Here is a 16,852-nt window from a genome sequence, read left to right on the forward strand (position 1 = left end):
GAGGATGTTGGTTGTGGAGTGATTGTTAAAGTGCCTGGTGTTGTTGATGAAGCATCTGTCCCTATAGTTGATGAAGTCTGGGCTTTTGTTGTTAATAAGGTCACTGTAGCAGTTGTTGTATGTCCTGTTGTGGAAGAAGGGGCAATGGTTAATGATGGTTGAACCAGAGGTGTTGTTGTTGAGCTTTCTTTTGTGGTAGAATGAGGCAAGGTGGTTGATGAAGCACCAATTGTTGTGGTCAAAGGGGCCCCTGTTGTTGAGGATGTAAATAATGATGTGCTTAATTTGACATCTGTTGTCATAGTAGTAGGGGTCATTACCTTAGTTGAGGTGATCAATGTGGTTTTGATATCTTCTCCTATGGTTGAAGAGGCAACATTTGAAGTGGAGGTCGCGGAAGGTGAAGCTCCTGTTGTTAAGGGTGTTGCTTGTGTTGTGGTTGTAAATGGGCCTTTAGTGGTTGATGAGTCATGAGTATCTGGAACTGATGAAGTCTGGGCCTTTGTTGTGAGGGAGGCCACTGCCGCAGCAGTTGTTGTATCTTCTGTAGTAGTTGAGGGGGCAACAGTTGAAGAAAGTTGAACCATTGGTGTTGTGGTAGAAGAGTCAACAGTTGAAGTTGTTAGAGCTACTGGAGTTGAAACAGATATAACTTCAGTTGTTGAGGATGTTGGATGTGTTGTGGTTGTTATTGTGCCTGTGGTTGTTGAGTAATGTGCAACTAAAGTTGATGTTGTCTGGTCCTTGATCGTTAAGGGGGTCACTTTACTTGCTGTTGTTGTTTCTCCTGTTGTGGTTGAGGGGGCAACAGTTGAAGATGGTTGAACCAGAGTTGTTGTGGTAAAGCTTTCTGTTGTAGATGGTTGATGCAATGTAGTTGATGAAGCAGCAATTGTTGTGGTCAAAGGGGCTCCTGTTGTTAAGGTCAATTGTGCTGTGCTAGAGGTGGCATTTATTGTCAAGGTGTTTGAAGTCAGCGCCATAGTTGAGGGCGTCACTGTTGTTTTCAAATCTTCTCCTGTTGTGATTAAAGAGGCAACATTTGGAGTGGATTGAGCCAGTGAAGTTGTGGAAGGGAAAGCTCCAGTTCTTGAGAATGTTGGTTTTGTTGTGGTTGTAAAGGTGCCTGTTGCTATGGACATAGCATGGGTAACTGAAGTTGATAGAGGGGCTGATGTTGTTGTAAAGGGGGTCACTGTTACTGTTGTGGTATCTTCAATTGTGCTTGAGGGAGCAACAGTTGAAGATAGTTGAAACAAAGTTGTTGCAGCAGAGCTTTCTGTTGAGGTTGAAGGAGGAACTGTGGTTGATGAAAAACCAATTGTTGAGGTCAAAGGGGCTCCTGTTGTTGATGTAAATGGTGATGTGCTTGAGGTGGCATGTTTTGTCCTGGGAGTTGAAGTCAGTGCTATAGTTGAGGGAGCCACTGTGGTTTTCATTTCTTCACCTGTGGTTGAAGATGCAACATTTGAAGTGGATTGAGCCAGTGGTTTTGTGGAAGGTGAAGCTCCAGTTGTTGATGATGTTGGTTGTGGAGTGGTGGTAAATGGACCTTGGGTTATTGATGAGTCATGTGTAACTGAAGTTGATGAAGTCTGGGCTTTTGCTGTAAAGAATGGAACTGTTCTCGTTGTTGTTGTTCCTTCTGTATTGGTTGAGGGGCCAATTGTTGAAAATGATTGAAACAGTGGTGTTGTGGTAGACCTTTCTATTGTGGTAGATTGGGGCACTGTGGTTGATGATTGTTCAACCAGTGGGGCTCCTGTTGTTGAGGATGTTGCTTGTGTTTTGCCAGGGGTTGTTGATGAGTCATGGGTAACTGGAGTTGATAAAATCTGAGCCTCTGTTGTAAGGGAGGCTACAGTTGCAGCAGTTGTGGTTGTTTCTTCTGTTGTGGTTGAGTGTGCAACAGTTGAAGACTGTTGAACCAGAGATGTTGTGGAAGAGCTTTCTGTTAAGGATGGTTGAGGCTCTGTGGTTGATAAAGTACCAATTGTTGCGGTCAAAGAGGCTTCTGTTGATGAGGATGTTGGTTGTTTTGTGGTTGTAAATGGGCCTGGAGATATTGATGAGTCATGGGTATTTGGAATTGATGAAGTCTGGGCCTTTGCTGTGAGGGAGGCCGATGTCGCAGCAGTTGTTGTATCTTCAGTAGTAGTTGAGGGGACAATAGCTGAAGATAGTTGAACCAGAGGTGTTGCGGTAGAGCCTTCTGATGTTAATGGTTGAGGAGTTGTAGTTGATGAAGCAACAATTGTTGTGGTCAAAGGGGCTCCTGTTGAGGTCAATTGCGCTGTGCTAGAGGTGGCATTTATTGTAAAGGTGTTTGAAGTCAGTGCCATAGTTGACGGGGTCACTGTTGTTTTCATATATTCCATTGTAGTAAAGGAGGCAACATTTGGAGTGGATTGAGCCAGTGAAGTCGTAAATGGTGAAGCCTCAGTTGTAGAGGTTGTTTGTTTTGTAGTGGTTGTAAAGGTTCCAGGTGTTGTTGATGGGTCATGAGTAACTTGAGTTGATGAAGTCTGTGCTGTTGATGTAAAGGGGGTTGCCGTCACTGTTGTGGTATCTTCAGTTTTGGTTGAGGGAGCAACAGTTGGAGATAATTGAAACTGATTTGTTGTAGTAGAGCTTTCTGTTGTGGTCAAAGGAGGCAAAGTAGTTGATGAAACACCAATTGTTTTTGTAGAATGGGCTCCTGTTGTTGGTGTAAATGATGCTGTGCTTGAGGTGGAATGTTTTGTCATGGGAGTTGAAGTCAGTGCCATAGTTGAGGGAACAGATGTGGTTTTCATATCTTCTCCTGTAGTTGAAGAGGCAACATTTGCTCTACTTGTTGAGGATGTTGCAAGCATTGTGGTTGTAGAGGTCCCTTTTGTTGTGGTTGTTTTTTGGGCTAGTGTAGAAGAAGAAGTCTCCTCTGTTGTTGTGAAGGGTGTCACTGTCCTTGATGTTCTGATTTTATCTGTTGTGGTTGAGGGAGTAATGGTTGAGGATAGCTGAACCACAGGTGTTGTGGTAAAGCCTTCTGTTGTGGGTGGTTGGGGCGCTGTAGTTGATGAAGCACCAATTGATGTGGGCAACGGGGCTCCTGACGTTGATGTAAATGATGATGTGCCTGAGATGGTATTTATTGTCATCGGAGTTGAAGTCAGTGCCATAGTTGAGGAAGCCACTGTGGTTTTGATATTTTGTCCTGTGGTCGAAGAGGGAACATTTGGAGTTGGTTGAGCCAGTGGTTTTGAGAAGGGAGAAGCTCCAGTTGTTGAGGATGTTGCTTGTGTTGTGGTTGTAAAAGTGCCTGGTGTTGTTGATGAAGCATCTGTAACTTGAGTTGATGAAGTCTGGGCTTTTGTTGTTAATGAGGTCACTGTCACTGTTGTAGTATCTTTTGTTGAGGTTGAAGGGGCAATGGCTGGAGATGGTTGAACCAGAGGTGTTGTGGTAGAATGAGGCAAGGTGGTTGATGAAGCACCAATTGTTGTGGTCAAAGGGGCCCCTGTTTTTAAGGATGTTAATAATGATGTGATTGTGGTGGCATCTGTTGTCATAGTAGTTGAGGTCATTGCCTTAGTTGAGGTGATCAATGTGGTTCTGATATCTTCTCCAATGGTTGATGAGGCAACATTTGGAGTGGACTGAGCCAGTGAAGTTATGGAAGGTAAAGCTCCACTTGTTGAGGATGTTGGATTTGTTGTGGTTGTAAATGGGCCTGTGGTTGTTGATGATTCATGGGTTACTGTAGTTGATAAAGTCATGGCTTTCGTTGTGAAAGGGACAGCTGTCCTTCTTGTTGTTTCTTCTGTTGTTATTGAGGGGGTAATGGTTGAAGGTGGTTGAACCAGAGGTGTTGTGGTAGACCTTTCTATAGTGGATGGTTGAGGCACTGTAGTTGATAAAGCACCAATTGTTGCGGTCAAAGCGGCTCCTGTTGTTAGAGTCAATGGCCCTGTGCTTGAGGTGGCATGTGTTGTCATAGTTGAAGAAGTCAATGCCATAGTTGAGGGAGCCACTGTGGTTTTGGTATTTTCTCCTGTGGTTGTAGAGGGAACCATTTGAGTTGGTAGAGCCTGTGGTTTTGTGGAAGGTAAAGCTCTAGTTGTTGGAGATGCTGCTCGGGTTGTGGTTGTAAAGGTGCCTGGTGATGTTAATGAGGTCTGAGCAAGAGGGGTAGAAGTCCTCTCTGTTGTTGCAAAGGGGGTTACTGTCCTTGCTGATCTGGAATCTTCTGTAGTGGTTAAGGGGGAAATTGTTGAAGACGGTTGAACCGGAGGTGTTTTGGAGGACCTTTCTATTAATGATTGTTCAGGCACTGTGGTTGATGAAGCACCAGTTGTTGAGGTCAAAGGGGCTTCTGTTGTTAGGATAAATGGTGCTGTGGAAGAGTTGACATGTGTTGTCCTGGTGTAAGATGTCATTGCAATAGTTGAGGGGGTAATTGTTGTTTTCATAATTTCTCCTGTGGTTGATGAGGCAACATCTGAAGTTGTTTGAGCCACTATAGATGTTGAATGTGAAGCTCTAGTTGTTGAGGATGTTGCTTTGGTTGTAGTTGTAAAGGTGCCTGGATATGGTGATGAGGTATGGGCCAGTGAAGTAGATGTCTCCTCTTTCCTTGTAAAGGGGGTCACTTTGCTTGTAGTTTTGGTATATTCTGTTGTGGTTGAGGGAGCAATTGTAGAAAAACTCTGAACCAGAGGTGTTGTGGTAGATCTTTCTATTGTGGATAGTTGAGGCACTGTAGTTGATAAAGCACCAATTGTTGTTGACAAAGGGGCTCCTGATATCAGGGTCAATGGCACTGTGCTTGAGGTGGCATGTGTTGTCATTGTTGATAAAGTTGGTGCCATAGCTGAAGGGGGCACTGCGGATTTGGTTTCCTCTCCTGTGGTTGAAGAGGCAACAATTGGAGTTGGTTGAGCCAGTGGTCTTGTGGAGGGTAAAGCTTCAGTTGTTGAGGATGCTGCTTGGGTTGTGGTTATAAAGCTGCCGGGTAATGTTGATGAAGTATGGGTAAGTGGAGTTGAAGTCTCCTCTGTTGTTGTAAAGGGGGTCACTGTCCTTGGAGATCTGGTATTTTCTGTTGCTGTTGAGAGGGCGATGGTTGAAAAGGGCTGCATCAATGGGGTTGTAGTAGAGCTTTTTATTGTGGTAGAATGAGTCACTGATGGTAATGAAGCACCAATTGTGGTGGTCATAGGTGCTCCTGTTGTTGGTGTAAATGATGATGAGGTTGATATGGCTTGTGTTGTCATGTTTGATGAAGTCGGTGCCACTGTGGATTTTACATCTCCTGTTGCTGTTGATGAGGTGGTCACTTTGCTTGTAGTTTTGGAATATTCTGTTGTGGTTGAGGGGGCAATGGTTGAAAAACTCTGAACCAGAGGTGTTGTGGTAGTCCTTTCTATTGTAGATGGTTGAGGCACTGTAGTTGATGAAGCACCAATTGTTGCTGTCAAAGGGGCTCCTGATATAAGGGTCAATGGCAACATGCTAGAAGTGGCATGTGTTGTCATTGTTGATGAAGTCAGTGCCATAATTGAGGGAGCCACTGTGGTTTTGGATTCTTCTCCTGTAGTGGAAAAGGCAACATTTGGAGTTGGTTGAGCCAGTGGTCTTGTTGAAGTTGAAGCTCCAGTTGTTGAGGATGTGGCTTGGGTTGTGGTTGTGAAGTTGCTTGGTAATATTGATGAAGTATGGGCTAGTGGAGTAGGAGTCTCCTCTGTTGTTGTTAAGGGGGTCTTTGTTCTTTTAGTTTTGGTATATTCTGTTATGGTTGAAGGGGAAATGGTTTTAGATGGTCGCATCAATGGGGTTGTAGTAGAGCTTTTTGTTGTGGATGACTCAGGCACTGTGGTTGATGAAGCACCATTTGTTGTGGTCAAAGGGGCTTCTGTTGTTAGGGTTAATGGCACTGTGCTGGAGGTGGCATGTGTTGTCATGGTTGATAATGTCGGTACCAAAGTTAAATGGGTCAATGTGGATTTGTTATCTCCTGTTGTGGTTGATGAGGCAACATTTGAAGTTGTTTGAGCCAGTGAAGTGGTTGAATGTGAAGCTCCAGTTGTTGAGGATGTTGCTTGGGTTGTGGTTGTAAAGGTGCCTGCAAATGTTGATGAGGTATGGGCCAGTGAAGTAGAAGTCTCTCCTGTTCTTGTAAAGGGGGTTACTTTGCTTGTAGTTTTGGCATATTCTGTTGTGGTTGAGGGGTCAATGGTTGAAGAACTTTGAACCAGAGGTGTTGCATTTGACCTTTCTAGAGTAGATGGTTTAGGCACTGTAGTTGATATAGCACCAATTGTTGCTGACAAAGGGGCTCCTGTTGTTGGGGTCAATGGCACTATTCTAGAGGTGGCTGATTTTGTAAAGATTGATGAAGTTTGTCCTTTAGTTGAGGGGCCCACTGTGGTCTTGGTTTCTTCTTCTGTAGTTGAAGAGGCAACATTTGGAGTTGGTTGAGCCAGTGGTCTTTTGGAAGGTGAAGCCTCAGTTGTTGAGGATGCTGCTTGGGTTGTGGTTGGGAAGCTGCCTGGTAATGTTGATGAAGTATGGGCAAGTGGAGTTGAAGTCTCCTCTGTTGTTGTTAAGGGGGTCACAGTCCTTGGAGATCTGGTATCTTCTGTTGCTGTTGAGGGGGCAATAGTTAGAGATGGTTGCATCAATGGGGTTGTAGTAGAGCTTTTTGTTGTGGTAGAATGAAGCACATTGGTTGATGAAGAACCAATTTTTGTGGTCAAAGGGGCTCCTGTTGTTGGTGTTAATGATGATGTGCTTGATGTGGCATGTGTTGTTATGACTGATAAAGTCGGTGCCATAGTTGAGGGGGCCACTGTGGATTTGATATCTCCTTTTGTAGTTGATGAGGCAACATTTGAAGTTGTTTGAGCCAGTGTGGTCGTTGAATGTGAAGTTTCAGTTTTTGAAGATGTTGCTTTGGATGTTGTGAAGGTGCCTGGAAATGTTGATGAGGTATGGGGTTTTGGAGTAGAAGTCTCTTCTGTTGTTGTAAAGAGGGTCACTGTCCTTGCTGATCTGGTATCTTCTGTTGTGGTTGAGGAGGGAATGGTTGAAGATTGTTGAACCAGAGGTGTTTTGGTAGACCTTTTCATTGTGGATAGTTCAAGTGTTGTTGTTGATAAAGCACCAATTGTTTCGGTCCAAGGGGCTCCTAATGTTAGGGTTAATGGCACTGTGCTGGAGATGGCATGTGTTGTCATGGTTGATAAAGTTGGTGCCACAGGTAAAGGGGGCATTGTGGATTTGATATCTTCTGTTGTGGTTGATAAGGAAACATTTGAAGTTTTTGGAGCTAGTGTAGTTGTTGAATGTGAAGCTCCAGTTGCTGCGGATGCTGCTTTGGTTGTGGTTGTAAAGGTGCCTGGTAATTTGGATGTAGGATGGGCGAGTGGAGAAGAAGAAGTCTCCTGTGTTGTTGTGAAAGGGGTCACTGTCCTTGCTGATCTGGTATCTTCTGGAGTGGTTGAGGGGGCAATGGTTGAAGATGATTGAAACAGAGGTGTTGTGGTGGACCTTTTCATTGTGGATAGTTCAGAAGTTGTAGTCAATGAAGCACCAATTGTTGCGGTCAAAGGGGCTCCTGTTGTTGATGTAAATGATGATGTTCTTGAGGTGGCATTTGTTGTCACGGTTGATAATGTAGTTGCCATTGTTGAGGGGTGCACTGTGGTTTTGATATCTCCTGCAGTGGTTTTAAAGGCAACATTTGAAGTTGCTTGAGCCAATGGAGTTGTGGAAGATAAAGCTTCAGTTGTTGAGGAGTTTGCAAGCGTCATGGTCGTAAAGGTGACTGTTTTTGTGAAGGGGGTAACTGTCCTTGTTGTTCTGGGATCTTCTTTCGTGGTTGAGGGGCCAATGGTTAAAAATGATTGTAACAGTCGTGTTGTGTTAGAGCTGTCTGTTGTGGTTGAATAAGGCACTGTACTTGATGAAGCACCAATTGTTATTGTCAAAAGGGCTCCTGATGTTAATTTTGATTGGGCCATGCCTGAGGTGACATGTTTTATCATGGTAGTAGAGGTCAGTGCCATAGAAGGGGGGGTCACTGGGGTTTTCATATCTTCTGTTGTGGTCAAAGAGGCAACATTTGGAGTTGTTTGAGCCAGTGAAGTTGTGGAAGGTGAAGCTTCAGTTTTTGAGTATGTTGCTTGTGCTGTGGTTGTGAAAGTGCCTGGTGTTGTTGATGTGGCATCTGTAAATTGAGCTGATGAAGTCTTGGCTTTCATTGTGAAGGCAGCCACTGTCCTTGTTGTTCCATTATCTTCTGTTGTAGTAGAATGAGGCACTGTACTCGATGAAGCACCAATTTTTGTCGTCAAAGGGACTCCTGATGTTGATTTGAATGATGATGTGCTAGAGGTGGAATGTATTGTCATGGTAGTTGTCATGGTAGATGAGGCAACATTTGAAGTTGTTTGAGCCCAAGGAGTTGTGGAAGGTGAATCTCCTGTTGTTGAGGATGTTGCAATCATTGAGGTTGAAAAGGTTCCTGGCGTTGTAGATGTTGAATGGGCTAGAATGGGTGGAGTATAAGACGTCACCTCTGTTGTTGTGAAGGGGGTCACTGTCATTGATGTTCTTTTATCTTCTGTTGTGGTGGAAGTTGCAATTGTTGAAGATGGTTGAACCAGAGGTGTTGTTGTAGAGCTTTCTGTTGTGGTAGAATGAGGCACTGTACTTGATGAAGCACCAATTGTTGTGGTCCAAGGGGCTCCTGTTGTTGATGTTAATGGGGATGTTAATGATGTTGTGCTTGAGGTAGCATTAGTTGTCACTGATGTTGAAGTCAGTGCCATAGTTGAGGGGGTCACTGTGGTTTTGATATCTTCCGTTGTGGTTGATGAGGCAACATTTGAAGTTGTTTGAGCCAAAGTAGTTGTGGGTAAAGCTTCTATTGTTGAGGATGTGGCAAGCATTGAGGTTGAAAAGGTTCCTGGTAGTGTTGATGTTGTATGGGCTAGTGGAGAAGAAGAAGTCTCCTTTGTTGTTGTAAAAGGGGTCACTGTTCTTGTAGTTCTGGTATGTTCTTCTGTAGTTGAAGGGACAAAAGTTGAAGAGGGTTGAAACAGTGGTGTTGTAGAAGAGCTTTCTGTTGTGGTAGAATGAGGCACTGTGGTTGATGAAGCACCAATTGTCGTGGTCAAAGGGGCTACTGTTCTTGATGTCAATAATGATGTGCTTGAGGTGGCATGTGTTGTCATGGTTGATGAAGTCAGTGCCATTGTTGAAGGGGTCACTGTGGTTTTGGTATCTTCTGTTGTGGTTGATGAGGCAACATTTGAAGTTGTTTGAGCAAATGGAGTGGTTGAATGTGAATCTCCTGTTGCTGAGGATGTTGCAAGCATTGTGGATGTGAAAGTGCCTGGTGTTGTAAATGTTGTATGGGCCACTGGAGTAGAAGTTGTTTGAGCCAAAGTAATTGTGGGTAAAGCTTCTATTGTCGAGGATGTGGCAAGCATTGAGGTTGAAAAGGTTCCTGGTAATGTTGATGTTGTATGGGCTAGTGGAGAAGAAGAAGTCTCCTCTGTTGTTGTGAAGGGGGTCACTGTCCTTGTTGTTCTGCTATCTTCTGTTGTGGTTGAAGGGACAATGGTTGAAGAGGGTTGAAACAGTGGTGTTGTAGAAGAGCTTTCTGTTGTGGTAGAATGAGGCACTGTGGTTGATGAAGCACCAATTGTTGTGGTCAAAGGGGCTCCTGTTCTTGATGTCAATAATGATGTGCTTGAGGTGGCATGTGTTGTCATGGTAGTTGAAGTCAGTGCCATAGTTGAGGGGGTCACTGTGGTTTGTATATCTTTTGTTGTGGTTGATGAGGCAACATTTGAAGTTGTTTGAGCCAAAGGAGTTGTGAAAGGTGAAGCTCCAGTTGTTGAGGATGTTGCTTGTGTTGTGGTTGTGGAAGTACCTTGTGCTGTTGATGTAGGATCTTTTAATTCAGCAGACGAAGTCTGGGCATTTGTTGCGAAGGAAGTCACTGTCCTTGTTGTAGTGGTATCTTCTGTTGTGGTTGAAGGGGCAAAAGTCGAAGATGGTTTAAACAGAGGTGTTGTAGTAGGACTTTCTATTGTGGTAGAGAGAAGCACTGTGGTTGATGCAGCACTAATTGCTGTGGTCAAAGGGGAAGTTGTGGCAGCTGTGGTTGCTGAAGTCACATTTGCCGAAGGAGCTGCTGTGGTTGCAGTTTTCATAATAGTAGATGTTGCAGATGTTGTTGCAGCAGTCACAGTAGAAGAGGGGGCAGCTGTGGTTGCAGTTGTCCCTGTTGTTGCAGGGGAGGCTGTGGTTGCAGAAGTCACAGGGGCAACTGTGGTTGCAGTAGTCACAGTAGTTGCAGGGGCAGCTGTGGTTGCAGAAGAAGCAGTTGTTGCAGGGGCAGCAGTGGTTACAGTAGTAACAGTAGTAGCAGGGGCAGCTGTGGTTGCAGAAGTCACTGTAGTTACAGGGGAGGCTGTGGTAGCAGTAGTCACAGCAGTAGCAGGGGCAGCTGTGGTTGCAGAAGTCACTGTAGTTACAGGGGAGGCTGTGGTAGCAGTAGTCACAGCGGTAGCAGGGGCAGCTGTGGTTGCAGAAGTCACTGTAGTTACAGGGGAGGCTGTGGTAGCAGTAGTCACAGCAGTAGCAGGGGCAGCTGTTGTTGTAGTGGTCACAGTAGTAGCACGGACAGCTGTGGTAGCAGTAGTCACTGTTGTTGCAGGTGCAGCTTTGGTTGCAGAAGTCACATGGGCAGCTGTGGTTGCAGTTATCACGGTTGTTTCGGAGGCAGCTGTGGTTGCAGTAGTCACAGTAGTTGTTGGGGCAGCAGTGGTTGCAGTAGTCACAGTAGTAACAGGGGCAGCTGTGGTTGCATTTTTCACAGTAGTTGTAGGGGTAGCTGTGGTTGCAGTAGTTACAGTAGTAGCAGAGACAGCTGTGGTAGCAGTAGTCACTGTTGTTGCAGGTGCAGCAGTGGTTGCAGTAGTTTTAGTAGTAACAGGGGCAGCTGTGGTTGCAGTAGTTTTAGTAGTAGCAGGGGCAGCTGTGGTTGCAGTGGTCACAGGGGCAGCTGTGGTTGCAGTGGTCACAGGGGCAGCTGTGGTTGCAGTGGTCACAGGGGCAGCTGTGGTTGCAGTTATCACAGTTGTTTCAGGGACAGCTGTGGTTGCAGTAGTCACAGTTGTTGTTGGGGGAGCTGTGGTTGCAGTAGTCACAGTAGTAGCAGGGGCAGGAGTGGTTGCAGTAGTCACAGTAGTTGTAGGGGCAACTGCGGTTGCAGTTGTCACAGTATTTGCAGGCGCAGCTGTGGTTTCAGTAGTCACAGTAGTTGCAGAGGTAGCTGTGGTTGCAGAAGTCCCTGTAGTTACAGGGGAGGCTGTGGTAGCAGTAGTTACAGTAGTTGCAGGGGAGGCTGTGGTTGCAGTGGTCACAGTAGCTGCAGAGGCAGGTGTGGTAGCAGTAGTCACAGTAGTTGCAGGGGAGGCTGTTGTTGCAGTGGTCACTGTAGTTGCAGGGGAAGTTGTAGTTGCAGTAGTAACAGTAGTTGCAGGGGCAGCTGTGGTTGCTGTAGAAACGGTTGTTGCAGGGGCAGCTGTTGTTGCTGTAGTCACAGCAGTAGCAGGGGCAACTGTGGTTGCTGTAGTTTTAGTTGTTACAGGAGCAGCTGTGGTTGCAGTAGTCACATTAGTCACAGGGGCAGCTGTGGTTGCAGTTGTCACAGTAGTTGCAGGCGCAGCTGTGGTTGCTGTAGTCACAGTAGTTGCAGGGGCAGCTGTGGTTGCAGAAGAAGCAGTTGTTGCAGGGGCAGCAGTGGTTACAGTAGTAACAGTAGTTGCTGGGGCAGCTGTGGTTTCAGTAGTAACAGTTGTTGCAGAGGCAGCTGTGGTTTTAGTAGTTATAGTAGAAGCAGGGGCAGCTGTGGTTGCAGTAGTCACAGGAGTAGCAGGGGCAGCTGTAGTTGCAGTAGTCACAGTAGTTGCAGGGGCAGCTGTGGTTGCAATAGTCACAGTAGTTGCAGGGGCTGCTGTGGTTGCGGTGGTCACAGTAGTTGCAGGGGCAGCTGTGGTTGCAGTAGTTTTAAAAGTTGCAGGAGTGGTTGCAGTGATCACAGCAGTTGCAGGGGCAGCTGTGGTTGCTGTAGTTTTAGTAGTTGCAGGGGCAGGACTGGTTGCAGTAGTCACAGTAGTTGTAGGGGCAGCTGTGGTTTCAGTGGTCAAACTAGTTGCAGAAGTAGCTGTGGTTGCAGAAGTCACTGTAGTTACAGGGGAGGCTGTGGTTGCAGTAGTCACTGAAGTTGCAGGCGCAGCTGTGATTGCAGTAGTCACAGTAGTTGCAGGGGAGGCTGTGGTTGCAGTGGTCACTGTAGTAACAGGGGCAGCAGAAGTTGCAGTAGTCACAGTAGTTGCAGGGGCAGCTGTGGTTGCTGTAGTAACAGTTGTTGCAGAGGCAGCTGTGGTTTTAGTCGTTATAGTAGTAGCAGGGGCAGCTGTGGTTGCAGTTGTCACAGTTGTTACAGGAGCAACTGTTGTTGCTGTAGTTTTAGTTGTTAGAGGGGCAGCTGTGGTTGCAGTAGTCACAGTAGTTGCAGGGGCAGCTGTGGTTGCAGTAGTCACAGCAGTAGCAGGGGCAGCTGTGGTTGCAGTAGTCACAGTAGTTGCAGGGGCAGCTGTTGTTGCTGTAGTCACAGTTGTTACAGGAGCAACTGTGGTTGCTGTAGTTTTAGTTGTTACAGGGGCAGCTGTGGTTGCAGTAGTCACAGTAGTCGCAGGTGCAGCTGTGGTTGCAGTAGTCACGGTAGTTGCAGGGGCAGCTGTGGTCGTGGTAGTCACAGTAGTTGCAGGGGCAGCTGTGGTTGCAGTAGTCACAGTAGTTGCAGAAGTAGCTGTGGTAGCAGTAGTCACTGTAGTAACAGGGGCAGCAGAAGTTGCAGTAGTCACAGTTGTAGCAGGGGCAGCAGTGGTTGCAGTAGTCACAGTAGTTGCGGGGGCAGCTGTGGTTGCAGTAGTCACAGTAGTTGCAGGGGCAGCTGTGGTTGCGGTTGTCACAGTAGTTGCAGGGGCAGCTGTTGTTGCTGTAGTCATAGTTGTTACAGGAGCAACTGTGGTTGCAGAAGAAGCAGTAGTTGCAGGGGCAGCTGTGGTTGAAGTGGTCACAGTAGTTGCAGGGGCAGCTGTGGTTGCAGTAGTTTTAGTAGTTGCAGGGGCAGCAGTGGTTGCTGTAGTTTTAGTAGTTGCAGGGGCAGCAGTGGTTACAGCAGTCACAGTAGTTGCAGGGGCAGCTGTGGTTGCAGTGGTCACAGTAGTTGCAGGGGCAGCTGTGGTTGCAGTAGTTTTAGTAGTTGCAGGGGCAGCAGTGGTTGCTGTAGTTTTAGTAGTTGCAGGGGCAGCTGTGGTTGCTGTAGTTTTGGAAGTGGCCTGAGCAGCTGTTGTTACTGTAGTCACAGTAGTAGCAGGGGCAGCTGTTGTTGCAGTTGTCACAGTAGTTGCAGGGGCAGCTGTTGTTGCTGTTGTTTTAGTTGTTACAGGGGCAGCTGTGGTTACTGTAGTCACAGTAGTTGCAGGGGCAGCTGTTGTTGCCGTAGTCACAGTTGTTACAGGAGCAACTGTGGTTGCTGTAGTTTTAGTTGTTACAGGAGCAGCAGTGGTTGCTGTAGTGACTGTAGTTGCCTGAGCAGCTGTTGTTGCTGTAGTTACAGTAGTTGCAGGGGCAGCTGTTGTTGCTTCAGTTACAGTTGTAGCAGTAGTTACAGTTGTAGCAGGTGCAGCTGTTGTTGCAGTCGTCGCAATTGTTGCAGATGCAGCTGTGGTTGCTATAGTAACGGTTGTTGCAGGGGCAGCTGCTACTGTTGTGTTTTGGATGGTAGCTGTGGTTGCCAATGTTGCAGCCGCTGTTGTTGCTGTATTAGTGGTATTTACAAGAGGAGTTGTTGTTGTAATGTTTCCAGATGATGTTGTTGCATTAGTTGGGGAACCAGTTGTTGGTGTTATTTCTACGTCTACTCCAACATAAGGCTCTTCAGGAATTTCTTCCAGTCCCCACAAAGTATAAAATTCTGCATCATAATCGATGTCATCAGGTGTATAATCGCTCTCGTTATCTGTATCAATACTCTCATCATCTGTACTGTCACTTTCACTATCTGTGTCAGTTGCTGATGGTGTTGCTGTTGTTGGTGTTGTGTCCGGATCAAATGGTTCTTCTGGAATTTCCTCAAAGCCCCACAAGTCAAAATCATCAAGGTCCTGCAGAGCTCTTTTTTGTCTCACGTTCTTTTGGCAACAAACTGCCAGCATTGTGCAAAGCTTCCCAGAAGAGTCAAGAAAAACCAGTTCAAAGCCAGAGTCCTGTAAACAAACTACATGTTGTTTGTTTTGATATTTAGCTTCAGAATTATGCATTCCAACATATCTTGTGTCCAGCTTACCATGTGAGGTAACTTTAATATCTCCACAACCAAAGCATCAGGGGTCTTCCTTTGTCTTGCAGAGTATCCCTGATTGTTGAAAAAATCTGAAAAAAGGCAGAAACATATGCTAAGATATATTTTGCACCTACAAAAAAATGAATAAAATAAAAGCATTTCTCTGAATAATAAGCTGTCAGTATGAAAACATTTTTTAACTGTTATGGTGAACTTAGCTGAGTGTGCTAGCAGCAGTTATTCTTGTTCTTTACATCCAATTATCTGGTCATGTAAAATTTTTATATTCTCCAATTCTTACCAAGTGGCTTCACCTTCCTCAATGTAGTGTCAAGAGGCAGCTTCACAGTAACATGTCTGTCTCTACAAGTCACCAGCGCTGACGCTCTTTGTGTTGTCATTTCTGCCAGGTCACAGCGGGCTGTGCCCGTCATATTCCTCTGCAGCAGATGATCAAAATAGTGCAGTTTCAGGGGGCGGTAAACCATCTTATCTCCAATCTGGGAATACAAATTTGACTTGAGGAGTCATCTCAAAGGAAAAGAGGAGCAGGCGCCCCATGTAAAGAGGCGACAGTCTTCATTGCAATGCTCATGTGATCAATTCCTGGTACTTTGGACGAATAAATGAATACATGTTTTACCTGCATTGCTTTCTGGCAGCCAGTATAGGGAAGCTTCACCAGTAACCACCACCTATACAGCTCAATGGAACTGTGACACTTGTTAGCCAGCGACAACAACCCCACCCCATCTGTGGAGAACATATGAGCCAATAACAAGAACTGATGTTCACTTTCTTAAAGCATCAAAACAAACAGCCAAGGGGAAAGTTTTACACACCTTCCAGACGCAGATTTGAGTATCTGATGAGTGAAAAGCGCAGGGAAAGGGTTCCATTGATGCACTGATACTGTGGCTGGTTGTAATCTGAAGTTCCCACGACTGGACAACACAAAGAGACAACATCATGGTTGGTGTTTCTTCCCTCCACATCCATTCAAAAATAAAAGTCTATGTACAGACTGGTGCAGAAGTTATAATCTCTAATCCAGATAATTCATCAATGTGATGTTATTAAACCCAGGGTCAGGTAAGCATTTGGAGCCCATAAACAGAATAATCATACATGTTCTCACCATGCAGAAATGTCCATACTGATGCAGAGTAAGTCCTGCTGGTCCTGGCTCTCTCAGGAGCATCAGACGGTCCAACACCGAGGTCATAAAGCTCGTCCTGGTCAGTCAAATGTCCATGTGGGTACCGGTAGCTTGCCGCACTGTTGAGCTGGGCTAGTGTTAAAATCCAAACCCAGGCCAACAGTACCGAAACTCGGACATAGTTCCGGTCCATTCAGCTCCTCTTTGCCGCCAGACGAGACCTGAGATCCCGACTGAGAAACAGGAGCAACTGCACAGCTGCGCCATTATGCTCAGTTGATTAGCTCCACAAGCTGCGCAGGTGTGTTTCCGTGTAAAAGGTTGGCTCAGGGCTCTGAACTTCAGCAGTTTGAACTTCTATTTGTGGGTGCAGATTAAACCAATCAGATATTTTCACTTTCCCAAAGTGAGGAGCTTCCTTTAAAACAAAATACCTTAATGCACGCTTGCACTCTGTGCATCCATAGCTTCATGTATCCATCATTTGTGGGTGTCCTACAGCTGGATCTCCGCTGGGTGAGGTTCAGTTATGGAAAGTGCATCAACAGGAGTCAGGGCTGTCGTTTTGGCTGCTATGGATACTTTTCTTTCGTCACCAGAGGGCGCTATTCAACCATAAATGGACTGACTATTTTTTCCCCCACGCTTTGTCATTGTCTTGTAATTTACAAATAAAATGTGAAGCTGATAAAAATGTAACAAAAAAAGGAAAAAAAAATATTTTTCTAAAAAAAAAAAAAAACATTTGCAACAAGTTTGATATTTTTAAATCCATAATTATTTTGGAGTGCCCCTTGGCCTAATGCATGGGTCATCAACTACATTTGTCCATTTCTCTGTCAGGGCCAGATGCTCCTCTAAAATAAATAGAATGAACATTTTCTCCTCAATTGTACACTATGGTTTTATTTCATAACTTTAAATATTATTTTTCTTCCAAGTTTGTCACATTTTGGTATCTGTCCTAGTTAACCCTCTTTATCTGTACCGCTGCTAGCCACTGGTGGACAGTGACAATACATATCTGTGAGGCTGTCAAGCTGCCCATCAAGATTTGTGCCCTCTGCAGTGAACATTTTAAACCAAACAATCTTGAATGAACTATGAGCTGTGTCTCAGGTAACCTATGTGCGTGGTGGAATTGTTGTGGATTATTTATCTATTTATTTATGTACTTACGGACTTGTGTGTTTTTAGTGTTGTGAGCTTTACTGCTGTGTTTTTATTGTTGTGGTGGCTGGCGATCATGATGCCAAAGGCAATTTTCCACTGTGTTTTAAACC

General features: G+C 45.4%; 2 protein-coding genes across 2 annotated transcripts in view; both read right to left on the reverse strand.

Moving 5' to 3' along the window:
- Positions 1-25: 25 nt before the first annotated feature.
- LOC141808352 (uncharacterized) lies at positions 26-5,307 on the reverse strand. Its single transcript, XM_074694901.1, has 2 exons — positions 321-5,307; positions 26-124 (listed from the first exon to the last, which is right to left on the reverse strand). The coding sequence occupies exons 1-2, from the start codon at positions 5,253-5,255 to the stop codon at positions 101-103; spliced, it is 4,959 nt and encodes a 1,652-aa protein (XP_074551002.1). The 5' UTR covers positions 5,256-5,307; the 3' UTR covers positions 26-100.
- A 1,426-nt stretch (positions 5,308-6,733) lies between these two features.
- LOC141808616 (uncharacterized) overlaps positions 6,734-16,852 on the reverse strand; it is a 29,330-nt gene continuing 19,211 nt past the window's right edge. Inside the window, exons 13-20 of the mRNA XM_074695283.1 lie at positions 15,549-15,762; positions 15,253-15,354; positions 15,054-15,163; positions 14,712-14,910; positions 14,414-14,499; positions 10,100-14,333; positions 6,831-9,502; positions 6,734-6,745 (exon numbers count right to left, since the gene is read on the reverse strand). Coding sequence (XP_074551384.1) covers positions 6,734-6,745; positions 6,831-9,502; positions 10,100-14,333; positions 14,414-14,499; positions 14,712-14,910; positions 15,054-15,163; positions 15,253-15,354; positions 15,549-15,762 — 7,629 coding nt within the window. The remainder of the gene's footprint in view (positions 6,746-6,830; positions 9,503-10,099; positions 14,334-14,413; positions 14,500-14,711; positions 14,911-15,053; positions 15,164-15,252; positions 15,355-15,548; positions 15,763-16,852) is intronic.

Source organism: Halichoeres trimaculatus, unplaced genomic scaffold (genome assembly GCF_033239565.1).
Source record: "Halichoeres trimaculatus isolate MK-OKI-2021-1 unplaced genomic scaffold, fHalTri1.1 fHalTri1_scaffold_19, whole genome shotgun sequence".
Lineage (NCBI taxonomy): Eukaryota > Metazoa > Chordata > Actinopteri > Labriformes > Labridae > Halichoeres > Halichoeres trimaculatus.

Coding starts and splice junctions, on each gene's coding strand:
- LOC141808352 (XM_074694901.1), bottom strand. CDS start 5,255: ATGACAACACAAGCCATATCAACCTCATCATCATTTACACCAACAACA. Junction 125..320: donor CATTGATCACCTCAACTAAG/GTAATGACCCCT, acceptor CTTCCACAACAG/GACATACAACAACTGCTACA.